The sequence below is a fragment of the Odocoileus virginianus genome, chromosome 4, assembly GCF_023699985.2.
Source record: "Odocoileus virginianus isolate 20LAN1187 ecotype Illinois chromosome 4, Ovbor_1.2, whole genome shotgun sequence".
NCBI lineage: Eukaryota > Metazoa > Chordata > Mammalia > Artiodactyla > Cervidae > Odocoileus > Odocoileus virginianus.
This window is the reverse complement of record NC_069677.1, coordinates 22,699,339-22,724,764: the sequence shown is the minus strand read 5'-3', so window position 1 is coordinate 22,724,764 and position 25,426 is coordinate 22,699,339. Positions and strand designations below refer to the sequence as shown.

General features: G+C 38.7%; 1 protein-coding gene across 5 annotated transcripts; it reads right to left on the bottom strand.

The window, feature by feature from the left end:
- Positions 1–64: 64 nt before the first annotated feature.
- On the bottom strand, positions 65–23,851 carry TBCCD1 (TBCC domain containing 1). Of its 5 annotated transcripts, none has more exons than XM_020878797.2 (8): positions 23,748–23,851; positions 20,881–21,259; positions 15,733–15,888; positions 13,002–13,368; positions 10,855–11,041; positions 10,220–10,717; positions 4,744–4,894; positions 65–647 (listed from the first exon to the last, which is right to left on the bottom strand). In XM_020878797.2, exons 2-7 carry the CDS (start codon positions 21,214–21,216, stop codon positions 4,765–4,767), a joined length of 1,674 nt encoding a protein of 557 aa, XP_020734456.2. In that variant the 5' UTR covers positions 21,217–21,259; positions 23,748–23,851; the 3' UTR covers positions 65–647; positions 4,744–4,764. The 5 variants fall into 5 exon arrangements, with proteins under 5 accessions (XP_020734456.2, XP_070322368.1, XP_070322370.1 ...); XM_070466267.1 differs by lacking the exon at positions 65–647 and adding an exon at positions 9,876–10,101 and having other exon boundaries at positions 4,760–4,894; XM_070466269.1 differs by lacking the exon at positions 65–647 and adding an exon at positions 9,876–10,101 and having other exon boundaries at positions 4,760–4,894; positions 23,778–23,849.
- Positions 23,852–25,426: the final 1,575 nt, after the last annotated feature.

Below are 25,426 nucleotides of genomic sequence, written 5' to 3'. Positions count from 1 at the left end.
CACAGAATGACTTTGGAAACCTTTCCTGAAGTTAAAACTTTATTTTTTAATCAAAAGGAGAAAATTACTTTAAATTTAGAGTTTTATTGAAAATTTGAAGCAGAAAATGAAAAATAAAAATTCTACACAATTTCATTGCTGTATACATTAAGGACTAAAATATCTTTGTATAAATGCTTTTCTGCTATATTTATACTTATACTCCAATAAGTCATACTTTCATTTCAATTCTTTTTTAAAAGGCGTAGCAATTTCCATTTAAATACTTACAAAGAACTATAAAACTCTTATTTAACTCTAGAAAGGATGAAACCCTTTCATTATACAACTTAAAATGTAAGGTTTACTAAATCAACACTTAAGTCATTTAAAAAATATTAACATAATGTCTTCATCAACTTTTTCATTTTAGCATCATAAAATGAGCCTTCTGACATTCTATAAACAATATGTTTATAGAATAGAAGTTTAGACTAAAATTCAGTGTAAACAGTAACAAGTGAAACTGGAAGGAAACGTAAAGAAAGGTCTTAAATAGGAAGAAAAGTCTCCAAAGTCTCCTAAGCAGCAAGAGCACCTTCCCAGTTCAGTTTCAACATGTGCACCATCTTCTGTTCATCTGCATGATGCCAGGACCCTGAAAATGACTGAAAAAAAACAAAAGAAAACAGAATTATAATCACTTAATTTTCTATCACCTTCAAGGAAAAATAGGAAAAAACCCTTTTCACAACATCACATAAATCAATCAGATGATAATTTAGAGTGATAAAACATGTGAGTTAAAAGTTAACTACATTCCTTTTTTCTGAGGTTCACATATAGATATAAAGAATAGAAACTCACAAATAGACAAGGTAGTAAGCAGTGGGGATTAGTCTAAAGTAAAATTTTATCCTCTTATAGTTCCCATTTCCTTGGTATAATCTTCATCAGATTTTCCATTCTTAATCTCACTATTTATTAACTAAGTATTCTAAGTGACAGACTTTATTTTCTTGGGCTCCAAAATCAATGCAGATGGTGACTGCAGCCATGAAATGAAAAGACGTTTGGTCCTTGAAAGAAAAACTATGACAAACCTAGACAGCATATTAAAGAGCAGACACATTACTTTGCTGACAACGGTCCATCTAGTCAAGGGTATGGTTTTTCCAGTAGTCATGTATGAATGTGAGAGTTGGACCATAAACAAAGCTGAGCACCGAAGAATTGATGCTTTTGAACTGTTGTATTGGAGAAGACTCTTGAGAGTCCCTTGGACTGCAAGGAGATCCAACCAGTCAATCCTAAAGATCAGTCCTGGGTGTTCAGACTGATGCTGAAGCTGAAGCTCCAATACTTTGGCTACCTGATGCAAAGAAGTGACTCATTGGAAAAGACCCTGATGCTGGAAAAGACTGAAGGCAGGTGAAGAGGACAACAGAGGATAAGATGGTTGGATGGCATCACTGAGTCGATGGACGTGAATTTGAGCAAGCCCTGGGAGTTGGTGATGGACAGGGAAGCCTGGCGTGCTGCAGTCCATGGGGTTGCAAAGAGTCAGACACGGCTGAGTGACTGAAGTACGGTAAAATTATTTTTTCATAAAAAGTAATACATACTGAAAATATAAACAATGTATAAACAGTAAAGAATATGCTACCCAGCTTTGGAAAACAGTTCAGCAGTTCCTCAAAAAATTAAACATATGGCCTTTCAATCCTACTCCTCTGTATTGTATAATGAAGATAAATAAAAACATATCTCTACACAAAAATTTGTACATGAAAGTACACACAGCAGCATTATTCACAACAGCTAACAAATGGAAGCAACTCAAATGTCTATCAACTGATGAACAGATAAAGTATGGTATATCCATATAATGGAATATTAATAGTTGTTTAGTTGCTAAGTTGTGTCTGACTCTTTTGCAACCCCATGGACTGTAGCCCACCAGGCTCCTCTGTCCATGGAATTTCCCAGGCAAGAATACTGGATTTGGGTTGCCATTTCCTTCTCTCGGGGATCTTTCTGACCCAGGGATCACCCGTGTCTCCCATGTCTCCTGCATAGCAGGTTGTTTCTTTACCACTGAGCCACCAGGGAAGCCCCAATGGAACAGTATCCAACCACAAAAAGAAATACTGACACATGCTATAACATAGATAAACCTTAAAAACATTATGCTAACTGAAAGAAGCCAGACACAAATGCCACATGTTGTATGATTCTACTTATCAATATATGAAATGTCCAAAACTGACAAATCAAGTGACAAACAGTAGGATAGAGATTGCCTGGGAACACGGGGCAGAGGAGATATCAAGAGTAGGAGGATTTGGGCATAACCAAATAGGAAAAGGAGTACGTCAAGGCTGAATATTGTCACCCTGCTGATTTAATTTATATGCAGAGTACATCATGAGAAACGCTGGGCTGGAAGAAGCACAAGCTGGAATCAAGATTGCCGGGAGAAATATCAATAACCTCAGATATGCAGATGACACCACCCTTACGGCAGAAAGTGAAGAGGAACTAAAAAGCCTCTTGATGAAAGTGAAAGAGGAGAGTGAAAAAGTTGGCTTAAAGCTCAGTATTCAGAAAACTAAGATCATGGCATCTGGTCCCATCACTTCATGGCAAATAGATGGGGAAACAGTGGAAACTGACAGACTATTTTTGGGGGCTCCAAAATCACTGCAGATGGTGATTGCAGCCATGAAATTAAAAGATGCTTACTCCTTGGAAGGAAAGTTATGACCAACCTAGATAGCATATTAAAAAGCAGAGGCATGCCTTTGCCAACAAAGGTCCATCTGGTCAAGGCTATAGTTTTTCCAGTGGTCATGTATGGATGTAATAGTTGGACTGTGAAGAAAGCTGAGCACTGAAGAATTGATGCTTTTGAACTGTGGTGTTGAAGAAGACTCTTGAGAGTCCCTTGGACTGCAAGGAGATCCAACCAGTCCATCCTAGAGGAGATCAGTCCTGGGTGTTCATTGGAAGGACTGATGCTGAAGCTGAAACTCCAACACTTTGGCCAGCTCATACAAAGGGTTGACTCATTGGAAAAGACCCTGATGCTGGGAGGGATTGGGGGCAGGAGGAGAAGGGGACGATACAGGATGAGATGGCTGGATGGCATCACCGACTCGATGGACATGAGTTTGAGTAAACTCTGGGAGTTGGTAATGGACAGGGAGGCCTAGCGTGCTGCGCATCATTGGGTCGAAAAGAGTAGGACATGACTGAGCACCTGAACTGATCCGTGTATATGGGCTTTATTTCTAGGGTGACGAAAATGTTCTGGATTTGTTCATGGTGATGGCTGTACAAACTTGTGAATATAATGAGAGCTGCTGAATTCTTCACTTTAAAAAGTGAGTTTCATGGTATATGAATTATATCTCAATGAAAATTAAGAATAAGTTTTCTCCTACCCTAGACATCCAGTCTCATTCCTTAAAGACAAACACTCTAACAATTTCTTTATAACTTTTCAGAAATTCTAAAAGCATATAATTAGTATATAAATATGTGGGATTATCCCTCCTTTTTTTCTCAAACACACAAGGCAATATTTTACTCCTCTTCTCACCTTTTACTTTCACTCCACTATAGATCATTCAGGGAGAACACCTGTAGATATACTCCACTCTTCTTTTTTTTTTTTTGTTGGTCTTGTTTATCTCACAAGACCTACAAAAATTATGGGAGAAGTGCCCTATAGCCCTCCTCAGGGGCGGGCGGGGGTGGGGGGATGACCCTAACTCTTCTTAAAGATGCATTCCAAGCATGAATGAACTGGTTCATAGGCACCAGCCCTCTACTGAGAAGCATTTGGCTTGTTTCCAGCCTACAGCTATTTCAAATAATGCTACAATGAACATTTCTTTTAAACGGATCTTTTCATATATGTAAGCTAAATCTAAGATGTGAAATTACGAAGTCAAAGCATGTGTGCATTTTTAATTCTGATTTTGTCAAACTATCCTCCAAAAAGGCTGCACAAATTTACACTGCTCAGTGGTAAGTGAAATGTCTTAGTGTTGTACATTACATTTTTGATCTTTGCCAATGTGATAGATGAAAAATAGTATCTTACATTTCTAATTTTAAGTGATAGTGAGCATCTTTGTATCTTTCCGTGAACTACCTACTTATGTCCTTTGTGTTTTTCTATTGTGAGTCCTTAAAGATACTTTCAAATAGCAAAATAAGCTAATTTCTATTAAAAAAAATACTATATATTTGGATTAAACAACTTCCAGTAAATGTGTCTGTATCTATGTCCTCTTCTATTGAATCTGCAGGTTTCCTAGAGTTTAGTATTCAAATCTTCATTTGATTTAATTCTAGTTATTTATTAATGCACAATTAACAAAGATTAGCTAAATTAAATGAATAGTATGTGGGTTTGCAGGATAGAGGTGAAATGTGTTAGAAAGCGTAATCCTTAAAGCCATATACAGGGAAGTACAGAACAGCTTTGGACTGTGCCAGCAAGAGACAAAAAAGACAAATTTGGCTATTCTATTTGATGATAACGATATAGGTTCTGCTTGAATATTCTGGTTGGTCTTCTTAGTATAAAATGTCATAAATATGGGCATGTAAAATTCTGTATATGCTGGTGGGAGCAGTGGGGGAAAAAAGCAATGGTTGGTAACATAACAGTCTGGGTGGTTTTTTTTTTTTTTGGCACACTTATAAGATTTCCTCCAAATAATTTACATGGTCGCCATTGTAAATACCTACCAGTGTTTCGATGAGGAAGTCTTATCCTGCTGCTTGTTTGGAGCCTGCTGCAGGAGGCACAAGACTGTCCAGCTGCTGACGGTGTCCTGTATTAATCAACCACTCATAAAATTTGTTTTCCACAAGTACCTGAAACTGCTTCCTTTGATCCCTAAAATTGCAAAAACAGTGCACTCATATTAATTTTATACCAAGTGGTTATAAAATGCTTTAAAAGGATAAATTTTAAATTATTTGTAGCTATTCGTTTGTTCTCTCTGAATGACTGCTCTGTTCAGTTCTACATACTACATCACCACTACCACCATCAAAAAAAAAGATTGGTCAAATACAATTTTCTCTTTGTAAAAACTTGTCAGTAATTATATATTTTGTTCTACTGTGATTATTCACTCAACAGATATTTACTGAGGACCAGTGATGCTGGGTAGTGTTCTGACTGATGAGACAAGTAAAGAAAAAAAAAATGGCCTCTGTCCAGGCAGGTTTGCACCACAAGACTCCAGGAGTGGTTCCCATTGTGATCTGTGTAGTCTGTGCTCCTTGTGAACTGCATATTCTAGTAGGGAATATAGGTAGTAAATAAAGTGTGTGTGTCTGAACTTAAGTCGTTAGAAAAACAGAGCAGAGTAGGGAAATTGAGAGTATTGGGAACGCTAATTTAGAAAGGATGGACAGGAGACACCTGAGAGCACACTTAAGCAGAAATGTGAATGAAGTGGTGGATTAAGCAAAATAAATATCTGGAAAAGAACATTCCAGGCAGAGGGAAAAAAAAGTGCAAAGGCTCAAAAGTGAAAAAATATTTAACATGTTTAGGATAAGCAAGAGAAGAGAAGTTCCTGACAGCCAGGAGCTGGCTTAGCACCTAGGCTTAGCTAGGCCTAGGTGTAGTCTGGATCTGGCCTGGCTGTGGTGCTCTTCTGTTAAACATAAATAATCCCACAGCACACCAATAGCAGACAAGATCATTGTGGGATGATGCTAGATCAAGACAAAAACAAAACCACTCCATAATCATATCTCAGGTCTGGATGAAAAACAGCAACATTTTGTGATCCAAACCACAAAAATGACCAAGCATCACCCTTTCCAGGCTAATGAGTGACTGCTGTTTCTTTACAATTATATTTTTATCCCCTTTATTCCTCTCTTCTTTAATATAACAATTATTATAATACCAAATCACAGAATTACCCTCACTTTCAGATTGCATCCAACTCACAACAGGACCCTCCCCCAAATCATCTATCACAGCCAAAATGCAATGATCAGTTCTTTTAAACATGCTTTTATGGAGATGTAACTAATTCTCTCCCTCCTTGCAATAAGTAATGATATCCAACTTTCTTCTACAGATACATTCCTGGTAGTGTATGGCTGGATGGCAATGAGTAAGTAAGATCACAGTATGGTGGGAGAACAGTGAATAAGGAAAAGAATGGCAGAAAAATGAGGCAGAAAGGGCCTGGTAGGTACCACAAAGGTTTCATATTGCATTTTATTTCAAGTATGACAGGGACTCATTAGAGGGGCCACAGTAAGGAAATTATATAACCTAATCACTTTAAAAGGATGATGTTGGGAGTTTCCATTCAAATTAGTCAATAATTCCTCTGTCTTTCCATGTTCCCAAGGTGAAATTGTGTGCTTTTCCTTGTTTCTAGTGTCATCAAGGATCTTACCACTTGAAGACACTATGACTCACAGTTAACATGTATTACCTGCCTTACCATATTCCAGATTCTGCACATGTGTATAAGCTTTCTGTATGTGTGAGGAAATCTAGGCATCTAAATACCAGCAGCATCCAAACAACAGAACTGCTTTAAAAGAATGTTTTTCCAATGATCCACTTTTATATCACATTATTATAATGATTATATTATATGTGATAATAGTTCACAGAAAACAGTAGAGACACTAATAACCTAGGTTCTGGAACCAGGCTGACTAGATGCAAATCCTGATTCTTTGGGTAAATTACTTAAATTTCTCTGTTCCTTAATTTCCTCATCCGTGATAAGGAATTGTTAGGAAGAAGAAATGAGTTAATACATAGGTGCTTAGAACAGTACATGGCACATAGTAAGTGCTCAGTACATCTTATTTACTATTATGGTCATCAGCATTGTTTTGCTAAGCTGAACATGACTGATCCGTATTATTAGTATACTGGTGGCTCAATCCATGAGATACAAACCAAGTGTAATGTTTGTTACAGGTAACAGCAGTATTTTTACAGCGGATTCCCAGGTAAAGCATGAGTTGTGACTACTATTGATGTTTCTATTTTTGGTAGCCAGCAACTATTCTGAAGAAGCTAAATGCAAACTTACTTACAAAACAAAAAGAGCCTCACAGACTTAGAAAACAAACTTATGGTTGCCAGTGGGAGGGATGAGGGGAAGGGACAGTTAGGGAGTTTGGGATGGACATGTACACACTGTTATATTTAAAATGGAATAACCAAAAAGGACCTACTGTATAGCATATGAAACTCTGCTCAATTTTATGTGGCAGCCTGGATGGGAGAGCAGTTTGGAGGAGAATGGATACATGTATATGTATGACTAAATCCCTTTGCTGTCCACCTGAAACTATCACAACATTGTTAATTTTCTACACCTCAATACAAAAAGGTTTTTTAAAAAAAGAATCTAAATGCAAGTGTGTAAGTATATCTTATATACTTCCTTCCTTAATCCATATGCCACAAAAATGCATCCAGAAAATTAGATGGCTGGATCAAGTCTTTTTTCAACAATTTCTCTTAGAATGAAGTCAATTCTAACAGGTCACGTCTCAGATATTGAGTAAACAATCTCACCCAGAAGTTGTGTCTCTCAAACTCATCACTAAGCAGGGTGTCTTACACTCACACTACTACACAGGTACAGGACACACCACTACAGTGTCTTATACATGCATCATTACTATCTTTATTAACCAATCTTTATGTCAATCTTATCAGGTAGAAAATACACTATATATGTGTGTATAGATATAGCCAGGAGATAGATCAGATGACACCTTCAGTGTCACACAATAAGTGGCATGGTCTGTACTAATTCCTGAGTCAGAGTACTTTCCCCTACAATACAGACACAGCTGTCCAAACAACAACACTAATTTTAACATCCAATAAAATCAAGAGACCTAATTAAAATAGGCACTTCTACTTACATATCAAGTCACAGCTCTGGGTCATGAGAAATAGAAACATTTTTAGAATGGCTACTATTTTCCAAGATAATGATAATCAGGAAAAATAATAACAAACAAAAAACTAATACCAAGCAAATGGAATCCAATAATTAAAGTAACAGTTTTTCTAAGTCTTAAGGAACAAGACATTATCAGGATATAGGACATTTCAAGTAAACAGCCTCCAAAAGAACTTGATACCCTCTTCTCATGCTAGGTCCAGCTCCCAAATGGACAATGTTGTAGAAGAAGCACCCCTCCACCTTGTGGTACTATGATGTTTCCAAGTTATCTCTCATCTCTAACAAAATTAAATACCAAAATATTGTATAGACAATAATTACTTCATTACTAAATAATTACTCTGAGCACCCACTACTTTTTAAGTTGTATATGCTATTCTGTCCAGAAGAAAAGTGATCAAAGGTGTCTAAACTGGAGTCCAATTTTTGAAGATATCTTTAATTTTGTCTTTTTTAGAAAATCTTGTACCAAGTTCAGCCTCCTATCAAAGTATTTCTGGTTTTCACACCCTTGATCTCCACTCTAGTCCAGTTTCTTACTCTAGAATATCATAATATCACCCTGACTTCCCGCTTTCAGATATAATCAGAGGATCTTCATATGTGCCAATCACATTTCTTTATCTGCCATACCATCTAATAATGTGGTTTGCATATTGTAGGCATTCTATAAATGTTCCTGAATAAATGAAATGGCTTTCTGAACTTCATTCCATTGTTTAAAACCCTTTTATGCCTTCTACTACTTAATTCCACATAAATCTAACTCTTCTTGACTGATATACAAGATTCTACATATTCTGGCTTGATCTACTCATACCAGTTTAAATACCATTACCCACACCCAGAATCCTGTTTAAGCAACTGATTTCCAGGACACCTTAGGTCTGCTCTGCTTCCACATCTGTCCCTCTAGTGCTGCTTAAAGTATTCTACCTGACCCTCAATTCCTATCCAAACTCTGCTCATTTTTCAATGTCCAGCACAAATTCTTTTTCCTCCATCAATCTTTTCCGACTACCCACACTCATGTTTTCTGAATATTTACATATGCTTTATATATAGCATGTCCCTGGCTCCTAGAGTTTAAAGACAAGTACCCTTGAAATAAAATTTTGTGGTGGACATAATAAACCATAACCATCTATCAAGCATGTTATTAAAAACAAGATACTTCAGTACCTACAAAGTAGGAAAGAAACAATTTCAGAATAAAAGACAGTATTCTAAGTTGACTAAATTTAGCGCTGCTTAAAAACACTGTACTTATTTTTCACATTTTACTATGAATTTAGAACTTTGACAAAAACTGGCACTAGTCCATGGACCAGCATTACGAGGCCACTTTTGGGAAGTCTGTCTGTAGAGTAGAGGAGCCAGGACCTGCATTTTTTTAACAAGCTCTTTAGATGATCCTGACACACAACCATTTGAGAACCACCAATATAGTGCAGAGAAGAAAATTAAAAACTAAAAGTAATCCATTTATGATTGACCTTATATATGGTCCTTCATTTAAGTCTTATACCTGCCAGTTAAATTGAAGCTTCTTAAAAGGAGACAGTCTATTTGGGAAGTACATACTGCTATATTTTAAATGGATTAACTAACAAAAACCCCATTGTATAGCACATGGAACTCTGCTCAATGGTATGTGGCAGCCTGGATAGGAGGGAATTTTAGGGGAGAATGGATACGTGTATTATGTATGGCTGAGTCCCTTCACTGTTCACCTGGAACTATCACAACATTGTTAACTGGCTATACCCCAATACAAAGTGTTTTTTTGTGTTAAAAAATAAATAAATAAAATTTACTATACCAAAAAAAAAAGGAGGGAGTCTAATACTTGAGTATCCACTTGCTCCCATCCCCCAACCAAACAGTGCCTGGAATACTGACCTTAAGAAAAGACACCCTTTGTCTTTTTTGTTTGTTTAGCACAATTATAAACGTGCAGATTAATTTGGGGGGCTTCCCAGATGGCGCAGTCGTAAAGAATCTCCTTGCCAATGCAGGAGACGCAGGTTTGGGGGTCGGGAAGATCCCCTGGAGTAGGAAAAGGCAACCCATTCCAGTAGTCTTGCCTGGAGAATTCCATGGACAGAGGAGCCTGGCGGGCTTCAGTCTATGGGTCACAAAAGAGCCAAACACGACTGAGAGACTGAGCATTCATGCAGATTAATTTGCTTTCCCATGGAGTTTTACATAAGACAAGTCACTACTTACTTCTAGAAAATACTCACTTTGTTAAACGAGCTTCCTTCACAGTTTTCTGCCAGACCTGTATCTTTTTTTCTCTTTGGCTCAGTGCTTTCTGATATGCAAATGGAAGACCCCCAGGTATCTCTGTTGTGTCCCCTTCCATTTCAAATGGAATAATAAACACGTAGAATTCACATGGTGGTAGGAGTCGGAAGACACTTGGGCTGCTGTTCTCTCTGCATACAATCATGGGATTATCCCAATAGTTAGGCACTGTAGCAAGGCCGGTTCTGGCCATGTGGTCCTCCAGCATTGGGTAATGGGTATGAAAAGGGGCAAAAGTTACTCTCTGGTTCCCAGAGAGAATAAGGGGGCGTGTAGGTGTCAGAATGTGAAAGATGCAATCTGTCGTTGACGAGATGGACAGACGATGGCAAACAGCAATGACTTTAACGTTGTCACAGCTGTGGAGGTGAAGAGCAGTCTGTATAGGGCCCAGGACAAAGGTGCTATTTCTGCACTTCTCAATTGTCACGGATCTGAAAAATGAGGTAAATTCCTCTGAATGAGATTAAAAAACATTTGACTACAATATTATTCTGTGATGACAAATAAAAGGACCAACCCCATTCTAAAGAAGATGTCACGACGTCAGAACACTATGAAGACTGCTTACCGTAAGGGAGAGAGCAGATATATAAAAGACTCATTGCAACGATGGATCTTTACATGTGCCCCCACCAGAGTATCTGAGCTCTTGGCCAACGTTTGCTTATAAACCTGGCTCATCACCACCATTCGGTGCATCCTTGGGGCCACGTGAGTATTACAGGCAATCTTCGCTCTCTTGGTTGTCCCTTCAACTATTTAAGGAAAATACAAACGAGATAGTTTCAAAGGAAAACCATCATCCAAATGAGCTTATACATATCTACATGTCCACATGTCTAAAATCAGATACATAACAGGTTTAAAAAAGTGTTAGATCTGGGTGTCAGGTAAAGAGGTGTATGCTATACTACTTTCTGTGGTTTTCTGTATGTTGCCAAATTTTAATTTTTTTGTCTTTTAAAAAAATGGTTAAGTCTACAATCCATTCAAGATTGCCTATAGATCTAAGATTTTTTTCATGTCTACTCTTCAAGTTAAGTAACGTGCCTAAGGCCATATGGCTAGTAAGTGGTAGAGTTGACGCAATTCAAATATCTTCCCCAACTCACCTTAATTTATCATCCCAACTCCGAAATATTCTTTTTAAATTGCCATAATACAAATTCTGAACTCCTCCTAAGTTACTTACCACATTATTCCATACATTCTATTTAGGTTCATGTCTTTACTCCCAGGATCATTACTGACAGTACATCTTCCTCTCAGACATGGTGCCTTGCACAAACTCACACTCAAAAACTCTGTGCAGGCTGCCCTCCTAACACAGTCTCACCATGACGTCATTGCTTTCTCAGACTGTACTTCCCTGCAAGCCATCAGGGCCACTCTTGTAAAGAAAACTGCCAAATGTGGAGAGGTCACATAATATGCTATTCTTTTAAAACAATTCTTATTGTTTTATTAGAAAACTAATATATGGCTACTGTAGAAAACTTTTAAATACTATAAGTAAAACAAGATGAAAATTATTTGTAATCCTACTATCTAACACATTTTATAATCTTAAGAGGTCAGATGTCCTTTTTCCTCCTAGTACTTTCCCTAACAATGTTTAAAAACTTACTTGCGTGCTCGGGCCTGGTGCACTGGGAAGACCCAGAGGGATCGGGTGGAGAGGGAAGTGGGAGGGGGGACCGGGATGGGGAATACATGTAAATCCATGGCTAATTCATTTCAATGTATGACAAAAACCACTGCACTGTTGTAAGGTAATTAGCCTCCAACTAATAAAAAAAAAAAAAAAACTTACTTGCATCTATATTTCTTTTATCAACATCAACAATTATATAGTATCTCCTGTTTATAGGAGCCATATATACCTGAGAATCTGAGCTCATGCTAGAGCAATAACTTGGTTGCATATAAAATACTTGGATGATTGTAGCTGTTGCTCAACTGTTTTTTGAATTTTAGCATTACAGAAATTTGATACAAAACTGATCTTTTTTTTTTTTTTTTTCACATTTGCATGGAAACTATTTTTTCTTTATCTCTAAAACTCAGAGATTTTGGAAGTATATTCTAGTTTTTTCCCATTAATTTTGCCTGGCATTTGCCTTAGTGGAGCACCTATTCTGAGGCCCTCTTCTCTTAAAACTGATACCTGGGCCCCAAGAAGTCATACAGTACCTGAACCTATTCCTTTAGCCATCACTGGACTATCAGAAGTAGATACCTTTGCAACCAAAGTCAAATTCTCTCTACTATGAATTTAAATTTCTAATTCAGATAGTCTGCCTGTGTCTGTATAGCTAAAAGAACTTCATTTTTGCAACAACTCTATGAGGGTATAACTGCAGAATAGCCAATTTCTGCTAAGAGGCAAAGAAAATGGGAAAGCTTCAAGCAAATCAGCATGACAGTGAAAAGGAAAACGAGGCAGAAAAGACAAAAGTAGAGCAAAGAAAGGACTAACTGAAGTTGGAGTTTCTGTTAGCTGCAACCAAAGCAAGCTGGACTAATGAGTCAACTGAGATTGTTGCTGCCTTGAGAAAAAGTCATTTACAAAAGAGATGTTCCCTTTTTTCCCTTTTATAGTAGCAATACTCTTGAGGTCTTCCACAAAAGATGTGTGATCACTAATACACCAGAAAACACTAGGTTCCACAACCTGTCATTCAATTTTATATAGATTAAGATATTAATAAATACCTTGGTGAGCCCAAGCCAATTTCTTGCCAGACTTGAGGCAAGCAGATGTACCGAATGGATTCCCAGTCAAGCAGGTTCTCAACCAGGCTTCCAGCTTGTAGAAAGAAAAAGTCTTAGAGGTCTTTGAGAAGCCAGTTTCAGCATGCAGTGGCTGCCACAGTGCAAGTTCATAGAGCGGATATATCTTCCTGGCTCCACTCACTGTACCTTCGATGAGAAAGCTGAGCGCCACAACAGCTTCCCGAGAGACTAGACTACTGTGGGTTGAATGAAATGATGCAGTAAGTTGCTCTGGGTCTAAAAGCAGCTCAAGGAGATCTGACAGATGATCACAGACAAAAGCCTGATGACTGTAATCATTCCAGTTCTAAAAAATATCAAAAGAAAGCACTCTTAACAGAACAGAGATTCAGTGAGATCTGAAACTTTTATATTTTAATTGTTTTATGTTTATACTGTGCCTCATCCCCCCAAAAGCATTTAAGGTGACTATACAAAACTCATAAAGATTTTCTGTGCATGTGATAGGTATAAAGAGATTCTATCCTACCTAAGATAATCCAAAAGTAACACTGGTAACTAAGCTTCAATGTGTGCCAAGCATTATTAAAGAAGCTTTATCATTATTTAGTCCTAGCAGCAGTCTTAAATAAAATGCCATTACCATGCCCATTTCACAGATGAAGAAATGGAGATACAAAAAGAAACTTGCCCAAGGTCACACAGCTAGTAAATATTCCAAAAGTTGAGATCAAACATTTCATGAAGCACTAGGTTTTTTAAATTTACCTTCTCAAATCACAGAACTAATTTCAAAATCCAATGAAAAAAGGCAACTGATCTTACAGTAGTCAAGATTTAAAAGAAGTTATTACTTTGGGAATAAGCTTTGAGTTGGCAGACATTCTAATAACTTGGCTCATTCATTTGACAGATATTTTTTGAATACCTCTTTTGTGATATGACCAGTGTTAAGTGATGAATTATACAAACTGAGTAATACATAGCTCCTGTCCTCAAGGAATTCAGCATCTGTGTAGTGAAATGGCAACATAAACTAAAACACAATGAGATAAGACCTACAGCAGAGATCTGAAAGACGGTCTATGGGCAGGAGAGGAACAAGAACGTCATTTGGGGAAAACAAATCTCAGTGTGGCGCTGTTTGAATAGATTCTTGATTGACATTGGTAGTTTTGCAAACAGATCAGGAAACAAGGCATTCTAGCCCTGGGAACCTGCATCCAAAGGCCTATAGGAGTAAAATTATGTGTTATGTTGAGAGAAGTGAAAATTCTGGGTGGGGTGTAGGGAGCATGCTGGGAAGTGGCAGGGGAAGGTAAAATGGTAGGCAGCGTCCATTTAGCAAAAGCCTTGCATGAAATATACTAAGGTCTCTGGGTTTCACTGTGTGTGCCAGAGATTTTCAAACTATTTTGTAAACAGCTATACCATTTTCTCTTTTGAATAAACTCTCTTTTGGATGCCAAAGAACACTTCAAAGCAGAGCTGCCCACAGCCTCACCTGCTCTTCCTTCCTCTTGCTGCATCTCCCTCCCCCATAGAAAGTAAGCCAGAGAGGACTCCAAAGAGTACAAGGGTGAAAACAACAATCACAGTGAGAATTCACTGATGGAGTTCTTACAGGAGATGGATACAACTGATCTGTATTTTGGAAACTCCAGTGCAGTAGTAGGTGGACTATAGAGTAAAAGCAGGATGATCAAGTAGGATCTAATACCAGAAATAAAAGCAAAAAAACAAACAAAAAAAGACACTAGGACCTATATAAGAAGAAGAAAGACAAAGAGAGCGTGGGTGGCTGGCTGGCAGTAACTTTCACTGGCACAGGGAATACAAGTTAATTCAAGTGAAGGGAGATTTACTGCAGGGACACATAGTCATCTCCCAAATGGAAGTCCAGGGAGGCCTCATCAGAACTGGAACTGGAAAGCCAGTTTGAAATTCTTCCTCTCCCAGGACTCTCTGCATATCTGTTCCATTCTCTTCTTTTTCTCTGGTTCCCTCAGTTTCTAATCTGTCATAACTCCAGGTCACTCACAAATGTGGTAGCTGTGCTGGTCTCAGTGCCACATGAGCTACCAGCTCAAATACCCATCATCAATTGGTAATTTCTTCAACCCCTAGGGGTATTGCTTGGGCCACGGTCACCATTTCAAATCAGATCAACTTCAAATTCATGCCAAGTAATGGGTTACTCTAGTCAAGTGTCCATCCCTGGTCCAGTCAGTTGCTGGGAGAGGCCATACACAAACTAAAGTCACCATATACTGGCGCTTACTGTGCAACAAGTCATGTGCTATATGTTACTGAATTCTCACAGCCATTCAGAAACAGGCATTATCATCACCATGTAGAGAAAGGAAGCCAAGCAAGACAAGTTAACTGACTTGCCTACAATCATGTGAAATTGAATTCATCAACATTTGCAAAAATGTGAACACTAATTAAGAGTAAAGTAAATGATTTGCCAGAAAATTATCTAAGTGATTTTTGTGTCATTGAAGGAACTGAAATCACTTCTCTATGTTGGTTAAGACTGCACATGTTGATTTTGTTTTATAAATAGGAAAAAAAGTAAAAAGCAAAACAAAACAAGCCAGCAAATCTCTGACTTATATAAGTTATTCAAAGTAATTTTTAATGAAGGCTATATATCTCCCTTGAAAATTGTCTCTTTCAGAGAAAGAGACCATAATTTAAACAGTACCTTATTATGACAACTGGATTTTTCAGTCAGGTCAGGAGACTGAGATCTGTGTTTGGGACTAGGCCACTCTTCTCCAATCAAAGATGTCCTCAGGGAGACCTTGTTTAACTGCTGTATATGTAAGAAGAGCAGAAACTGCAGGGTGTCCACTGAAAGCTGTCCAAGAAGAAAATAAATGATGAATACATGTCCTAAAATGACATCAACCACTAGTCTACAACTAAGTATGTATAGTAAAAGAAATTCACAACAGTGTTCTGATCCTAAAAGGACAAATGCAAAAATGTTTCTAGCACTGGATACATATGTCTCTGGTACCCAGATGTAGGAGTGTCCAAAACTAATTAAACTGGAGTCACTTATCTTCTCAGAAAGCTATGTAGCATCTATGGCCATTGAGATTCTCTCCCAAAAGTCATGAAGCACATTCTTTTTAGAAGTATATTACTTCAGAAGTTTAAAATTATATTTAAAAAATCTTAGTAATTTGAATTAAAAAGTAGAAAGAAAGGAAGGAAATTTAATCAAGACACAGAAGTTAGTTTAACATAACCATAAACTTATCAAGAAAGTTCAGGATATCAGGGCAACATCTGAAACTGTATGTAATTTTTTGGTGTGTGGTATTTTGTGGAGGAGTAAGCCTCAGGTTCTCATCAAATTCTTTAAAAAGTGCTTGATTAAAAAAAAATACTACTTGCCTGACAAATGTTTCTAAATCATTTCTTATTTGAAGAAGGTATGGTTTGAAGCTCATGATTATCCTCATATACCCATTCCCATACACATACAATGGAGGCAAACAAGTGAAGCAATACCTCTAGGACTACAGATTGCCAACATGGCTCAAAATCATGAAGCCTAAAGAACTTAATAATATGGATTCTCAGAACCACCTTAACCGAGCTGTTCAAACCAGCAGTCAACATGGAACCTCACGAATCTATGTATTTTTTTTTAAGTTTTTTTCTTAACTAAAGTTACTTTCTTAACTAAACATTTTGAGGTAACTGTAGTTTCACATGATGCTGCAAGAACAAAGATCTGATGTACTCTTTACTCAATTTCCCATCTTGCAAAACTATCATACAATAGTACTGACATGGATGCAGTCAGAGTAAAGAAACTTCCATTCACACACAGATCCTTCATGATGCCCTTTCATAGCCACACCTACTTCCCACCTTCCCTCACCCCTTCTTCAGCCCCTGGACACATTTCTGTTCTCTATCTCCATAATTTTGTCATTTTAAGAATGTTACATAAATGGAATCATAGTATGTCATCTTTTGGGACTGACTTTTTCCACTCAATTTCCTGATTTTATACATATTAGTACTTCCATTTAATAATTATTTGTTATATTGTCATTACTTCTCCATATACCTGCCTCTCCATGAGACTATGAGATCTCTTTTTCATTTTTATGCCCCTAGTAACTAGCACGGAAACTAGTACATAGTAAGCACTCAAAAAACACTGGGGCTTAATGAAGGTTTTGTTCATCTCTGTATCCACAGCACTCACTACTGCACATAGTTCAGTTCAGTTCAGTCGCTCAGTGGTGTCCGACTCAGCGACCCCACGAACCGCAGCATGCCAGGCCTTCCTGTCCATCACCAACTCCCAGAGTCCACTCAAACCCATGTCCATTGAGTCGGTGATGCCATTCAACCATCTCATCCTCTGTCGTCCCCTTCTCCTCCTGCCCCCAATCCCTCCCAGCATCAGGGTCTTTTCAAATGAGTCAGCTCTTTGCATCAGGTAGCCAAAGTATTGGAGTTTCAGCTTCAACATCAGTCCTTCCAATGAACACCCAGGACTGATCTCCTTTAGGATGGACTGGCTGGATCTCCTTGCAGTCCAAGGGACTCTCAAGAGTCTTCTCCAACACCACAGTTCAAAAGCATCAATTCTCTAGCGCTCAGCTTTTATAGTCCAACTCTCACACCCATACATGACCACTGGAAAAACCATAGCCTTGACTAGACGGAAGTTTGTTGACAAAGTAATGTCTCTGCTTTTTAATATGCTGCACATAGTAGGCACTCAATAAATGTTTGTGGGCTGATGCTGAAGCTGAAGCTCTGACACCCTAGCCAACTGATGCCAAAAGCTGACTCACTGGAAAAGACCCTGATGCTGGGAAAGACTGAGGGCATGAGGAGAAGGGGGCAACAGAGGGTGAGATGGTTGGATGGCACCACTGATGCAATAGACGTGAACATGGGCAAACTCTGAGAGATAGCGAAGGAGAGGGAAGCCTGGAGTGCTGCAGTTCATGGGGTCACAAAGAGTTGGACATGATTTAGCGACTGAACAACAACTAATTATAATGCCCTTCTCCTCCTGGTTGCTTGCCAAATTTTTTTTCAATTTCCAAAACCTTGTTTAGATATTATCTCATGTGGTAGAGTCTCGCTAAATGCTAACTAAATACCTTTCCCTCCTTGAACACACAATTAGATGGCATTTCCCAGCCTCCTTTGAAACTGGATATGGTATAACTGGGTTACAATCAATGGAATATGGCTGGATTTACATATACCACTTTCAAGTCTCACAAAGAACAGAAATGAAGGACTCAGGCCCTAGTGGGCATGGCCGTAGCAAACTGTATTTTATCTGCAATTGTTCACTTCCTCATCTTCCAAGGGGCTTACATGGCTCTACCCATGGCCACAGGATTTCCCTACTTCCTATGAGGTAGATTCCCTCCCATCTTAGTATCAGGCATGGACATGTGACAAAGTTTTAGCCAATGGAACAAAAATAGTTGCTGTTTATGTCACATCTGAGCAAAAGTTTTAAGAGGTGTCAAAACTTTCTCCTGTTCTTTTGCTCTTCCCTTCTATCATAAGACAGGCATGGCCATCACAGAAGCTGTTTCTTCAGCCCAAGTCCCCAAATGGACAGAAACATAGAGCCAGAGCCTGGAAAAGAGCCTTCACTAAGGTGCAAACTAAAAGTCAAATAAGCAAGAAATAAACTCCAGTTACTGTAAGCCACTGGAATTTCATTTTTGTTTGTTTTTAAATGCAGCAGACTAGTATAATAGTGGCTCCAAAAGACAGAGGATGCCTAGATGCCTGAGTCATTGCTTAGACAACAGCAGCCTAGAGAGTCATCCAACCAGATGCCTTATGTTGGGTGCCGCATGAATAAGAAATAAAATGTTACTGCACTAAGCCACTGAAATGCTGGACTCACTTGTTACTGTAATAAGCTTACTCTCATTAATATACTTGCCCTGTGAAGTCTTTCCTCATCACCAGAATTAATTATTCTCTTCTCTATTCTGTTTCTGTACTTTATGCATACTTTTACTGTACATTCCATACTATTAAATAGTACTTTTTTAACTGAAGTATAGTTGATTTACAATATTGTGTTAAATTTCATGTGTACAGCAAAGTGATTTGGTTATACACACGCACATTCTTTTCCATTATGGAAAAGAATCAAATGTGTGTATAACCATTATATATATAAATATATATTTATTATTTATATATATATACACACCATTATATATATATATATATTATTTATATATATATATATACACACATTTGATTCTTTTCCATTATAGTGTATTACAAGATATTGAATATAGGTCCCTGTGCCATACAGCATATCCTTGTTGTTTATCTATTTTATACATGGTGTTGTGCATCTGTTAATCCCATACTCCTAATTTATCTCCCCACTTCCCCTTTGGTAACCACAAGTGTGTTTTCTATGTCCATGAGTCTGTTTCAGTTTTACAAATAAGTTCATTTGTACTATTTTCTATATCCACACAGAAGTTGTATCATTTTTGTTTTTCTCTGTCTTACTTCATTCAGTATGATAATCTCTAGATCCATCCATGTTGCTGCAAATGGCATGATTTCATTCTTTTCTATGATGAGTAATTAATGTATGTATCTTCCTTATCCATTCATCTATTGACAGACACTTAGGTTGCCTCCAAGTGTTAGCAACTGTAAACATACTGCTATGAACACTGGGATACATGCATCTTTTCAAATTAGAGTTTTCTTTGGATATAGGTCCAAGAGTGGGACTGCTGGATCATATGGTAGCTTTATTTTTATTTTAAGGAAACTCCATACTGTTTTCCATAGTGGCTATACCAGTCTACATTCCTGTCAACAGTTTGGAAGGTAGTCTCTTCTCCACACCCTCCCCAGCATTTATTATTTGTAGACTTTTTGATGATAGCCATTCTGAATGGTGTGAGGTAATACCTCAAAGTGGTTTTTTAAAAAAATTTTTTATTAAGAGTATAGTTGATTTGGGCTTCCCTAGTGGCTCAGATGGAAAAGAACCTGCCTGCAATGCTGGAGACCCAGATTCGATTCCTGGGTTGGGAAGATCCCCTGGAGAAGGGAATGGCAACCCACTCCAGTATTCTTGCCTAGAGAATCCCATGGACAGAGGAGCCTGGTGGGTGACCATGGGGTCACCAAGAGTTGGACATGACTGAGTGACTAACACAGTAATAGTTGATTTACAATGTTTGTGAGTTTGAGGTGCATAGCCAAGTGAATCAGTTACACATATATCCACTCTTTTTTAGATTCTTTTCCCATATTGGTCATTTCAGAGTACTGAGTAGAATTCAGTGTGGTTTTTGATTTGCACTTCTCTAATAAGTAGCACTGTTGGTCATCTGCATGTCTTCTTTGAAGAAATATTTATTAAATAGCACCTTTTTACACACACCAGCTTCCCCTACTAGTCTATGAGCTCCATGAAGGCAGAACTGCTAGTCAATCATCTTTGAATCCCAACACATAGCAGAGGCACACTTAAAAATAGGCAGGTGCTCTTACCATAACATGTCAACAGTTCATAAGCACTCAAATACCTCAATATTAGTTTTAATGTCATTGAAAATATTTCCCTCTTCCAATTACAGGGTTTCTATATCATTTTCACTTTGAGAGTAGATGAGTATGGATTGCTAAGTAAGGACTAATTCACTAAATACTGCCAAACTGGAAATGCTAAAACTTAAATGGTGCTTTGGGATCACATGGTCATTAAAATCTAAAACTGCACACTCTACAGCTAGTACAAAAATTTTAAATAGTTTATTTCTCAAAGTAAACACACACGCATATACATATAAACTCATACCTGATTTCTTTGCTTTTCAACTTCATCCTCAGACATGCAGTTGGACAGAATCTCAGACCATTCCAGGCGTTCCTGTGGTGTCTTCATTGCAAGACTATCAAACATTTCAAAGTAAAGCCATGCCAGATCCTTAGCCAACTGCAGCTTCCCACATGCAATGTGCCTCCATGTAGACCAAGACAGGCGTGGGTAACCTCCCTCTATAGTCCGTGTTCGCACATAGGTGGATATCTTCCTGAGATAGTGAAGACTGAACTTGGACGGAGGGGGAATCTGCAAGGCACCCACTATAAAGGGTTCTGCTTTCACCCAGAGGAGAACTCCGGAATGATCCATATTATCTCTAAGAACATCTGCGTGAAAAGGCTTCTTTGCATACCTAGGAAACAAAGTTCTTTTACAAACTAATTTGAAACAAAACTCATTTACACATTTTCTTGTATGGTGACCTCTCCCTTAGCTGTTTTTAAATGTACTACTGCTAAGTCGCTTCAGTCGTGTCCGACTCTGTGCAACCCCATAGATGGGCTCCACCAGGTTCCCCCAGCCCTGAGATTCTCTGGGCAAGAACACTGGAATGGGTTGCCATTTCCCTCTCCAATGCATGAAAGTGAAAAGTGAAAGTGAAGTTGCTCAGTCGTGTCTGACTCTTAGCGACCCCATGGACTACAGCCTACCAGACTCCTCTGTCCATGGGATTAAATGTACTAGGTCAGTTTAAAAAGTGAATCCAGTTCATCAAACAAAAGCAGACTAGATTTTTGGTCAGATCTCATCATAATCTATTTGAGCAAGAAAATAATGTGATAAAACCATCTGACTTGAATTGTTCAAAGAGGTTATTCTAGGAAGGGTATAAATGCATGAGGTATGAGATAGATGCCTGCTCAGGATAAAGAAAAGAAGAAACGGAAAAAAAGCCATCATATCACCAGAAATCTTGCTCTGCCCTGAGGGCAAACACTAATCAAAATAAGGGGAATAAAACTTCAAAGTCCAATCACTTACACATAGAGGATGAGATTGATTAAAGATTTGGATATGTGTCGACCATATGAGTGCAATATCAACCACTAGCACGAGGTGGCAGACAAGAATGCTCATGTAAATATAAGCCAAAAAAACTGATCAAGGGAAATTAAAGCATCTTAATTCTCTGTAACAGTTAACCTGCTCTGGCATATTCTATTGTCCTTAGTTCAGGAGCAATATTTTTAGATTTTGTTTCTTCATTGTTTGTTTTAACAATACACCACTTTTATGGAATATTTATTAAATATCTAAAAATGGGAGGGGAGGAAAGTATACATAGTCCCACCACCAAAGGGAAACTGGTAATAACTTACTGTACTTCTTTTCTTTCTACACAGGTTTTTGAATGATCATAGTTGTGATAATACTGTATATTTTGCATTGTATTATAATACAATTCTGTATTATTTTAAAAGCTGAAAAAATAAATATACTCCAGTTTATTCAACTGTTCTATTTTCAGACACCTTGTAAATTAAAAATTTTTCACAAAAACAAGACAGCCAAAATAGTGATCATTGTTGAAGCTGAATGATGAGCACATGGGGGTTCTACTTTTATATATGTTAAATTTTTCCACAATAAAAAGTTTAATGCTTTCACTTTTATAAATAATGCTACAATTACCATCTTTCTGCATATATTCTGGCTTGTGATTAATTCCCAGAGAAAATTTTCAAATGTGCACTTGTGAAATGAAGTAATTGACATTTCTCAAGTTCCTGCCATATATGTCCACTGCTTTCCAAAATGATTATATCAAATTTTCCATCAGTTGACCAAGGAATGGTTTTCATTGAGCACGCCTCAGCATTAACTTCACTTTAAAAACCTTCATTTTATGACTGGATGAAAAAAAGTTTTACTGCTATTTTTGTTTGGCACTTGATTCTAAGAAAACTGCTTCTTTGGGGAATGCTCTGTTCAAAAAATAACGGACATAAATTAAGTGCTTATTATGTGCCTGGTAGCATTCTAAGTATTTCATGCTCTTCACCTTCTTTCATCCTTACAACCACCTAGAGATACATATGATTATCCCCATTTTCAGATGAGAAAACTGGGGCTTAGAAAAGTTAAGGGAGTTACTTACCTAAAGTCACATACTCGAGTTGGCAGAGAACCCTGGACTAAAATTCAAGTCAGTCTGACTTCAGAACTGAGCTACTTCCAAATATATATATCAATACTTTAGGAACCCAGTTTTAGGGGAATCTGGAAAGTGGGAGTGAATCCAGAAGAGAATTACCAGAATGAGTTGTCTTAAATGGAGGGCCACGGAAGGACCAGGTGAAGAATCATGGAAGCATGAACCCCACAAAGTGTGTGAGAGGGTGGGTGACAGCTATTTTCGAAGTCTCTGAGTAAAATCAGACGATGCAAGTTCTGTGAGGAAGATCTTGGTCCGCTCCAGTGTAGTCCACCTGTCTCTAAAGCGAGCAATCAAAAGCTCACTGGAGACGAACCCTCTAGTCTAACCACGAAATTCGATCCGGCTAAATTCATAAACATAAACGGAAGCTCCTTTCCGCTTCAAAAGCTCCCCTGGGATCCTGGTTTTTTAGGAGGGGAGACCGGCGTGAGGCCCAAGGTCGTCCTCCCGAGGCTTCGCCGCCACCTCATCCGCGGTCCGCGGTAGGACGCGGTCCAGGTTGGGACGCGGGATGTGCAGCCTGAGCGCGCCCGGATCAGACTTCGGGAACAGCGAAGCCCCAGCTGACAGGGTCTGTAGAGGACCCAAGACCTGGCGAGCGCCAAAGGCTGCCTTCCTAGCCGGAGCCCGAAGCGAGATGGTCCCTCTCCTCCCTCCCTGGCGCGGGCCAGCGAGCGGTTACCTGCGAAGCCAAGGGGTCGTTCTACCGTACCTCTCTGGGTGCGGTCGTGCCTTGCGCGCCAGACCGGCCCCGCGCTCGTCGCCCACCTTCTGCGCAAGCGCGAGGCCTCGCACCACCGAGACCTGGCGCACGACATTGCTAGAGCGGCCCAGTACTTCTTCCGCGGTCTGGGAAACACTTGCTAGCGCCAAGAGTCCTTGCTGCTGGAACGTGGAACCAGATCCGGCTGCTTTCTGGAGTCGCGCCTTTCTGCTCAGGGTAGTAGGAAGTTTTCTATTGCTCCACAGAGCTGTGGTCAGCAACTAGGTGCTGGTAAGGTCAGCACGCTTTCATCAGTAATAATAATGAAAGTGACAGTTAACTTTTATAGAATACTATGAACTGGGCACTGATTAAAGCACCTTAACTTACCTCAGTCTTCCTAAGAGCACTCTAAGTACACTTGTTTTACAGATGAAGAAACTAGGAGTTAGAGAGGTGAAAGTAACACAGCGACCGAGCAAAGATAGAAACCCAGGCTATCTGAAGCGGGAGCGACCAGGGTGAGCTCCTTAACTGTTAGCTTTTCCTCCATGTTACTGCCTTTAAGAAGTTTTTTTGGTTGTTTTTTTTTTTTTTGGATTTCACCTAGTATAAGAATATCACTCCTTTTTCTAAACTTTCATTTTATGATTTTTGGCCATTTCCTGCTTTCTTAGTTCGTTTATGGCCTCTAGGTGTGGGAGATACAAAGGTAAATAAGACCATAAAATGCAATTTAGCTCCTCTTGCATGTGGCCTCTCTCCCTTAGTAGGCATCTTCCTGAAAGCAGTAACCTGGTCTCCCTCTTAGCTCTGCACTGTGTCTGGCACAGTGTTAGGCACTTGAATTACAGTAGTGAACAAAACATAAAGCCCTTGCTTTCTTGGAGTGTATATTTTAATAGGTAGAATAAATGATGCATTAGGAAAGAATAGAGTACTTTCATATGTAAGTGCTACGAAATTTGGGGAAAGGAGTGAATGCCAAACCTGAGCTGAGACCTGAAGAATAAGAAGCCAGCACAGGAAGATCACAGTCAAAGCCACTTTTACACCGTAGCAGACTCTGTTCTAAGCTGCGGTCTTAAACAGCTGTTAAGAGAACAGTCCAGATTCATGCTCTCATGAAACTGGCATTCTAGTATGTGTGAATGTTAGGGGCAGGGATGAAAATAATAAAACAGGGCAGTGTAAGAACAGAGGTTCAACAGTTGCTAATTTTGTTTGCTTGGTGAAGGAAGTCTTCTATAAAGTGGTGAATTTAAGCTGTTATCTGAGTTTTAAAAGGAGTACCCATGTTAGGATCTGAGGGAAGAGTGTTTCAGGCAGAAAACATCTAGAATAAAGGCCCTAACCAGGAATGAGCTTGATGTATTCAAAAAAGATAAAGGAAACCATTTTGCTGGAAAACGTGGTAAGGAGTATACTAGGTGAAGGTACAGATCATGTAAGTTTTTTGTTCTGCTTCCCCAGTTTTATTGAGAAATAATAAGTTTCTTTCTGGCCCCATGTGGCTATAGAGCACTTGAAACTTGGCTACTGGCACACTAGAATGATGCTGAGAGTCTGGGCGCGTTCATTTATACACGCCTCCCCATGTCCTGCTTCCTAATTCTGACTTCTGCCTGCTGCCTGTCGTGATCACTTGATCACCGTAG